Source organism: Lupinus angustifolius, chromosome LG07 (genome assembly GCF_001865875.1).
Source record: "Lupinus angustifolius cultivar Tanjil chromosome LG07, LupAngTanjil_v1.0, whole genome shotgun sequence".
Taxonomy (NCBI): domain Eukaryota; kingdom Viridiplantae; phylum Streptophyta; class Magnoliopsida; order Fabales; family Fabaceae; genus Lupinus; species Lupinus angustifolius.
Genome location: NC_032015.1, coordinates 6,026,497 through 6,035,390, shown reverse-complemented (window position 1 = coordinate 6,035,390; position 8,894 = coordinate 6,026,497). Strand labels below are relative to the sequence as shown.

At 27.5% G+C, this 8,894-nt stretch overlaps 2 protein-coding genes across 2 annotated transcripts in view; both read right to left on the bottom strand.

The window, feature by feature from the left end:
* The window catches only part of LOC109352867, a 10,774-nt gene extending 3,318 nt beyond the window's left edge, over positions 1-7,456 (bottom strand). Inside the window, exons 1-7 of the mRNA XM_019595047.1 lie at positions 7,270-7,456; positions 7,086-7,169; positions 6,743-6,928; positions 6,399-6,570; positions 5,947-5,997; positions 5,716-5,862; positions 5,221-5,587 (exon numbers count right to left, since the gene is read on the bottom strand). Coding sequence (XP_019450592.1) covers positions 5,221-5,587; positions 5,716-5,862; positions 5,947-5,997; positions 6,399-6,413 — 580 coding nt within the window. The 5' untranslated portion in view covers positions 6,414-6,570; positions 6,743-6,928; positions 7,086-7,169; positions 7,270-7,456. The remainder of the gene's footprint in view (positions 1-5,220; positions 5,588-5,715; positions 5,863-5,946; positions 5,998-6,398; positions 6,571-6,742; positions 6,929-7,085; positions 7,170-7,269) is intronic.
* Positions 6,427-7,422, bottom strand: LOC109352866. The gene is made up of 4 exons (XM_019595046.1): positions 7,270-7,422; positions 7,086-7,169; positions 6,743-6,928; positions 6,427-6,570 (listed from the first exon to the last, which is right to left on the bottom strand). The coding sequence occupies exons 1-4, from the start codon at positions 7,420-7,422 to the stop codon at positions 6,427-6,429; spliced, it is 567 nt and encodes a 188-aa protein (XP_019450591.1).

Genomic DNA, 8,894 nt, shown 5'->3' with positions numbered 1-8,894 from the left:
CACAATAAAGGTTCCTTTGATGTTCAAATCATCACCTTTAAACACATTCAAATACTAACAATAATTTCCAATATTTCTAAATCAAATAAACTCATCTAACCTTGTCCAAAGATATAGTTTTTCCATCTAAGAACAAGGAAAAAAATTTAAGTTTTACATAAGTCAAAAACTAGACAAAGGTTCATATGATTTCATTATCAACCTCTTTAGTCATGAATTACAACATATTTAAAGAAAAAAACATAAACCCAACTCCATGAATAAAATACTAAGATATCATGATTTTCTCATGGTGTATATGGAGAGAAATAAAGAAGAGAAAAAGAGAAAGAATACCTTAACTTTCTATAGGAGAATTAGTGTAAAAATGAGAGGATGGGGTGAGGTATTTATAGGAGAGCCTCACCCTCTCTCAAATCTGAAAATTAATGAGAGGCAACCTAGCTTTAGGCTAGTTTTGGTGATGTGTCGAATGATGGTGGAGTGAGGAGATTTGGTGAGTGATTTAGGGGATTATGGAAGCTTTGACTGCTTGTTTGAAAAGCCATTGACTCATGATGTGATTAATACTCTGACTTGATTGAGGTGAAGTGATTTCACAATTGAAGTCATGCCTGAGTATTACCGTGTTACTTCGTCCGGAAATATACGATCTATCGATTTAGGTTTTTTGTCTGAAACGTCGAAACTTGAATTTTGAGGTGAAATTACCTAGAGATGAGTTACGGACAAACGTGACATCTATTTTGATTATAAATAATATTTCGAAGCCAACGGCAAAATCGATATTTCATTCCGAGTTGCAGAACTCAAAAACTGGGCGAAAATTCGATAAAATGACCTGAAATCGTCTCGGGAACTTTTATTCTCCTAAAATCTTGAAAAATAGGGAAAGCAAGAATATTATAATAAAATACTAAAACTCAACTGGGTTTTAGCCTAAAACATTACTGATTAACTTCTATAATTAACTTATTAACAACTAATTACTTAATTAAATGTGCTCGGAAAAATATGGTGTTACATCTACCATTCAGATAGATAAATGAAAGGGTTGAAATACAGTTTGGTTGGAGTATGACTCTAGTATGGTGGTGGAAATTTTCAAGGGCAACATGGCTCCTCCTTGGAAACTTAGGAACTACTGGGATCATTGTAGTGCCACAATTCAATCCTTGAGGTTTAAAGTCTCTCACATTTATAGAGAAGAGAATATTTGTGTTGATAAGCTAACAACTTTTGGAGTAAGGTCTAGAACTAATTCTTGTTGTAATTTAGTTCCATCCTTCCTTTCGAATGAGTTTAATAGAAATAGAAATCTATTGCCTAATTATAGGTTCAAAAATTTGTAATACTACTCTTTGATGTAAACCTCTTCTTTGAAATATATTATGTGGGTGATTTGACACCTTGGCCCTAAAAAATTTAAATTTTAAAGGGTATCAGTATAATTTACTCTTGATTAATAAATTGCATTATCTAGGATAATTTGTAAATTTGAATAAACAATTTGATTGTGAAATAATTTATGTATTTTGTAACGAAACAAAAAATAATGAAGAGACATTAATTTATCCATAATATATCATATTTTATGTATCAATTCTTCTTTATCACCATTGTTATTAATATATATATATATATATATTTGCATGTAAAATTAATGATGGATTATAAGTACCCAGAAACTCAATGCCCAGTGATTAAATGTAACAATTGTGCATTGGTCGTCATTTTTATTATTATTTTAAGACTTATTCGAAATAATAAAAGATAGGTAGACAATTCCAGATCAAATAAAAGGTTGTATTTGATATAAAAGTCGATATTGTTGTAAATAATATTAGGATGATATAACTTATATTAAAATATCATTACTAACAAACAATAAAACATTTGAGTTTATTTTATTATTCAAATATTTGTTACTTTGTAAAATTAGTATGTTTAACAGAATAATAAATGGAGAGAACTTATTGTTTAGTCAAATGAAATATTAAACAAGAAAATAGTGCACTAATCATCATTTTTATCATGATTTTAAGACTTATCGGAGATGATTAAAATAAATAGATAACTCGAGATTAAATAAGAAATTCATATTTTATATAAAAAACGATAATATTGTAAATAATATTGGAATAGTGTAACTTGTATTAAAATGTTATGATCAAGAAACAATAAAACATTTGACATTATCATTCAAATATTTGTTATTTCATCTAATTATTATGATTAACGAAATAGTAAATGGGGGAGAACTTATTGTTTTGTCCAAGTAAAATTGAATTTAACTTTCTCCATTAAATTGAATGTTGCACCTTGATTTTCATCATAGCATCCCTTACACGACTATTTTGGAGTTAACGATATGTTTTTATGTGGTCAAAACATATAAAATCCTCTTTCTCTCCGCTTTTGGATTGCACTTGTCTTTCAATTATAAATTTTGGCCAAAGAGTTGGTTATGGAGGAGGAATTAGTAAATCATCGACCCATACTAGAAAATACCCTAACTAATTGCATGGAAGAATTTATACCCATAAAATTATTTGATTATTTTTTAATTAAAAAGGGAAAAATGTTATTATTATTTGTTGTATCCGACAAGATATGATATTACTTTTACGTATCCCTATTAGTATTAGGAAATCAAAACTATGTATTTCTTTGGTAGAAAATGGTTTATTTGTTGTCTTTATTTTATTTTTAAGAAGTATTGATGTTTAATCTTAATATATCTTCTCCGGTTAAATTAGTGAAGTACAACCATCATATTTGACGTCATATCACATATTAAGGAGGAGAAGCTTAGTCAGATTTCATCTTTTTTTATTTTTTAAATGTATTTCTTAAGAGGATATAATTAGTTGCTCGTCAATTTTAAGAAAGTAGAGTACAACATTCGTCCGATAATGCATTATACCTGAAAATTATGGTGAAATATTGTTTTATTATTTAGTTAAAGTGGTAAAGAGAGATAAAATTTATTTAAGTTTTTTATTAAGAAAGATAATGTGTAGTAATAAAAAAATGTTTTTGTGAATTGATTTTTATTAAAAAAAATTAATTATAATATAAAACATATAGTTATTAAAACAGTAATTATAACATATTTTATTATATAACTACTTATGATTGATATTATTGAAATAAATAAAAATAAGTGAGAAATAAAAGTTGAAGATGACATATGTGCTATAGCTTGCAAATTGATGGTTAGTAGTACCATACAACAACGAATTTGAGAAATATGATTGTGACGCATCAAGCATTTTGACTCATTGTGATTCTATTGTGATTCTTCTTAGTTCTTTTATGTTTCTCTCTCGCATATTTTAGATGTAATTTTTGTGTTTTCCACATGTGATCAACCCCCTATTTATACTGGGGGACTGACACATGACTATTTATAAAAGCATATTAATCATCTTAATATTTTGGATGCAAACTAGCAAGATATCCGTGCATCAGCGATGTACTGGGTAATACTTCTTTGCTGCAAGATTAATAATACATATTACATGTACAATTATAGGTTAAGAAACATATGTTACTTGTGCATTCGTATTGTTAAGAACACACATGTGACCCATACATTCGCATGACTAAAAACACATGTTACTCATGCATTCGCGTAGTTAAAACACACATGTTACTTATACATTCACATTATTAAGAATACACGTCTTACATGTGTATTTGCATATTCAATCACATAAGGAAAAAAATGACAATTTTTAATTTGAATTTTCTAATGGAAATAACAAAGTGAAAGTCTGAAACATGATACCATATTATTTTTATTAAAATAAATATTTTAAAATTTATAGAAAATGAAATGATTTTTTCAATTTTAAATACGATTTTTTAATGAAAAATGGAAATCAAATCATTATACCAAATGAGTTTTTTATTAAAAATATATTTAAAAGTTATAAAAAACTTCAATTTGGAATTTGATTTTTCAATTATAATAGAGAAAAATTAAAATTCAAAGAATTTGAAATATTATTAAAAAACTTTCAAAGAATATGGAAAAGTGTTACAAAACTTTGATGAGGTGTAACAATGCAATTATTCTTAGATTAATAGTAAACGTTAAATAATATACATAGATTAGTGTAAAGAAATAGTTTGGATGAAAAATGATTTCAATCTCATCTAATGCTCAATGTCTATTACATTTTAACATAACAAAACATAGGTACGGTAAACACTCAATTTTGGTGGGGTAGCAACATACACTGATCGCTAATTATTATTAAATTATTAACATATAAAATATATAAAAAAATAAGGATAGGGTGGGAAGGTACATAATAATAACATGTGACATGAATGAGTTTTTTTTTAATTTTTTAATAACTTAGAACATTTTAAGATGGAAAATGTGAAGAGAATGTGACATGTTGCATATTTAAGATGAGAAAATGTGAGGAGAATGTGACATGTGACATGAATGAGTTTTTTTATTATATTATTAATAGATAGATAGATAAGGAAAAACTTATTCCCTTCTCCAGCTAAAATAACATTTTTGTTATTCTTATTTGTAGATATAATCAAAGTTTAGGAAGTAGGTTGACTTTGAGGTTGTATTTGACCGTTAAAGGCATCTCAATCATCTTTTTTATTATTATTAAATACTCATTTAATACTCTCTCACGTTATTTGAAAACAAAATCTCTCATTTATTATTATTTTTTGATCAAATCTGATTAAAACATTTGTATCATATTGATTTTATTTTATTATATATTTTCTTTTTTATTGTGTTATAAAAAAATGTTTATTTCAAAAATTTGTTAGGTTTTTTAGGTTGGACAAAATTGGATTTTATCATATCTTATTTCTTATCAAATAGTAAGCAAACTGAGGATCAAATTTTGGATAAAAGAAATCATCGATTTATTGAAGCATATCGAGAATCTGCAAAGGGTGAACAATTAATTTTGTGAAATAGTTTAAGAATCTACTGTGAGTGGACCATCGATTTGGTGAAGCTAACATTTTTAATGTAATTACTAGATGGAAAGCTTGCATTCTCATATTTTTGACATTATAATTGATAGATATTACACATTCTTGGGTTTAATGAGGAATGACACATAGAATTGCAAAGTCGAACGATATAATATAGATGAGGTTGGGCTTGAAAAACACAAATGAAAATAATTATTGTTTTATTTATTTTTAAAAAGATAAAATATTACTCACCACAATTTCCACCTGGTCCCCCAAATATCATAGCATATCCTTGGATATCATCATTCCACCCCTCATATTGTACACCAAAGCAATTAGGGCTATCTGAAGAAGCTACTGCATATTCATAATTTATGGGGCCAAGATGTTTCCTAGTGTCAGTTTGGAAATTCATTTGTCTAATAAAGCATGATCGATAAAGATTGTTATCTGGGAAATGCCCAGACCCCATTGGAGGACTAGGAATGCCTGCAGGAGTTGATGTCATCCCAGTCCAACCACCCAAATTTGCAAAGGCCAAGTTAGAAAACAAAATTCCTGGGTAATATCCAAGATTTCTATTATTAAGCCTCACCCACCAATTATTTGTTTCTGGATCCTGAAATACAAAATCAACAAATTAATTAAATATTCTTGGTTGTCACTAATTTATAGAAAAATCGATTATGTTTATTTATTACTAGTTTATATACATAACAAGGAAATTAAATAGATCTCCAAGCTTACATGAGAAATATCCACCATCATTTCAAATTGTTTTCCATTATAAGTAGATGTATCAGCCACTGGTTTGCCAAGATGAAAGCTTGGCTCAACCTGAACGAAGCCTGGACATAACAAGTTGGTGCATCCTTTGTTTTTTGACTTATCTGCCTGCATTCATGCATAAAATAAATAAATTTAATGTAAGAGATTGAGATTCTGAATATATGCATATGTGTGTTAATGTTATCTTACCCATCTGGTGAAGAAATAAGTTTTACCATCTCCAAATACTTTTGGATGTACCTGAAGAAACGTTAAGAAAGAAAAGTAAGTCAAGAAAGCTTATATGTTTAAATTATTATTTGAATGAGATTTATATGATGACATGTAAAAGGTTTTAAAAAATGAAGAAAAAAAGAGAGAAACAAAACACTTACTTATATATATATATACTGTTTCATTTGTTAAATTCTTTAAAGTTAGCTTATAAATCCTTAAGCACATTGAGGAAGTGACGATGTCACTTTTATATCAAATCACTGAAGAAAGTATTATAATGTTATTAAAATCTAAAACGGGTATGTCTCAATCCAATTATCGGTTAATATTGGTCAGTAGACTTAATAAATTTTAACAAAATCAATATGTTGACGTGTATTACAAGTAAAAAGTGAGGATAATGAATGAAAATGAAAATGAAAAACCTCCCATCCAGCCATGATAACATTCTTATCATTGACTGATCCTCCATTTGATAAATATATAAGCACTGGTGATTTGGTCCGGGTTTTGAACAGGTAGGTTATAAGTATCAATTATTCCGCTAATTGCAAAATAACGACGCGTATCATCTATATTCAGATTCAATCCTGCATACTACAACAAAAAGATAAATTTACAAGTCAATATACTTCAAATTTTAGTGTACAAGTATATCATGGTCATTCTTTATTGATTATTTCAAGTATAGATACGAAAATAAAAAATAAATTATTGTCGATTCAGTCAGTTAAATTTAATTTTGAAAGATTAAGAAGATGAATCTCACATGTCTCCCGGGAATATCCTTATTTAATATACCAACATTCATATATGATAACTGTTTAGTACGGATTAGATCATCTTTTGTTGTCCTTCGAATAGGAACTGTTCCTTTTGGGCACAAGTCCTCTTCAAATCCAATACTTGATAATCTAGTTGAGTTTGTGTTTGTGACTTCAAAGCTAGGTTTAAGCTGTAAAATAATCCAATTTATATATAAAAAAATGATAGTATGAATAACTCATATATAGTTAGTCAAAAAAAAATTATGAAGGCAAGAAAATATATTGTCTAAAAAATTAAGCTTAGATGCTAAAGAGGAGTTCACAAGTGGTTTGCAATTTGTATACCTGGATCTTATGATTCTTGAGTAAAGGATTATCAAAAGCTGGTTGCTTATTAATATCAATACAATCAACAATGTAACCATCTGCCTGTAAGAATCATAAGAATAGGTTGAGAATGGTACAATTCATAATTAATCGAATTAAATTTAGGAAAAGTTTCAAGATTTATAAATAAGAATACTAATACCTGAATAGTTTTGAGTGGAGGCTTGTTGATAAGTTTCAATTGTCTCTCTAATTCCAAATCTTCGTGATCTCGTGATATACTTGTAATCTTACCATCAACAGTACAGTAGTCGTTTGTCGCCAAATATAGGCAGAGAAATATTAGAATTATCATATTTTTACGCATCTCAAGTGAAAATATTAATGTGGTGAATCGGGTAACTCTTATCCTCTTTAACACTAATATCATTAGGTAAGGTGACTTATATAGCTATTATCATACAATTAATGTACATGAATAGTGATGAAAGGAGATATTTCTTTTTTTAAGGAAATATTCCATTCTACAAAAACAATTTTTGGTAGAATTTTTTAAGAAATTTTTTCATTTTTATGTACCAAAGAAACAAATCTAAACAAATTTGGTAGGTAATAAATTGGGTTAAATACGTAATGAATGAGAATTTTTTTGTTACATGGGAAATGGAAACAATTAGTTCCAACTTCCAAAGAAAGGTAATACACTAATATGTGGGTTATATCAAAAGTAAACTTTTACCGGATAAAGAGTCGTCAAACTTACCAAATCCAAAGTTAAAAATCAAAATACAATTTTTATTCACAAATCTTTTAGCTCGTGCAATGTGTATTACAATTTTTTCAATAATTAAACCTGAGATAAAGTCAATTTTGAGAATACTTTTATTTAAGATAACCTCAAAAAAAAAGGATGGACAAATAGAAAATCCTTTCATTTATATTTATATATAGAGAGAGAAGAGATATACAGAGGAAATATAATATATTTATCTGAAAACTTATTTTATTCTTTCTGTTCTAATAAACCACAATAATGCTTGGCTTTTGGCCTCTTTTTAATACATCTTGGTGCATGGCACCTTTTGCTTAAAAAAATAAATAAACCACAATAATCATATATGCATTGAAATGAATCAGAATCAGTATAAAACTGAAAAATTAATTATCATTATTACAATCAATACCTTATTAATTAAAAATAACTGTGATCAATGAATAACATAAACATGAGGTATAATTACGTAAGAAAATTTCAAAGTATGATTTTTTTTAAAATAATTTCCTAAAATATGACAGCATTGTCATGTGGCATCTGAGCTTGTGAGCAAGGGCGGAGGTATGAAGGGACAGGAGGGGCAGCTGCCCCCTGAATTTTTTTATTTTATTTTTTGAATATTTTTTTTTACTATTTTCTTACGATAATATATTTGTTTTCTCAAAAAGTGTGTCACTTCATGTATCATTTGGCCTAAAAAATACTTAAATATTAAACTTTTAAATTATAAAATATGACACATAGAGTATTACACACTTTTTGGAGCAGATGTACTCCATTTACCTATACCTGACTAACGTCTTTATGAACATACTTGGAGTTCACATATTTATTTAATTTGTAGCTTGATAAATAAATATAGTGCAACTTGTGTGGTTCTTTTAAAAATTATTTATAATTGATCAAGTTCTCTTATACATTTAGATGTTGATGTTGTTTATAACAATTAACAATATAACTTCATTTGAGTTCATAATGATTTTACACTTGATGAAATATATTATGTATGTATTAAAATATATTCTGAGGATACTTATAAGTCATTTAATATT

Coding starts and splice junctions, on each gene's coding strand:
- LOC109352866 (XM_019595046.1), bottom strand. CDS start 7,422: ATGATAATTCTAATATTTCTCTGCCTATATTTGGCGACAAACGACTAC. Junction 7,170..7,269: donor CTCCACTCAAAACTATTCAG/GTATTAGTATTC, acceptor TGATTCTTACAG/GCAGATGGTTACATTGTTGA. Junction 6,929..7,085: donor TCAAGAATCATAAGATCCAG/GTATACAAATTG, acceptor ATTATTTTACAG/CTTAAACCTAGCTTTGAAGT.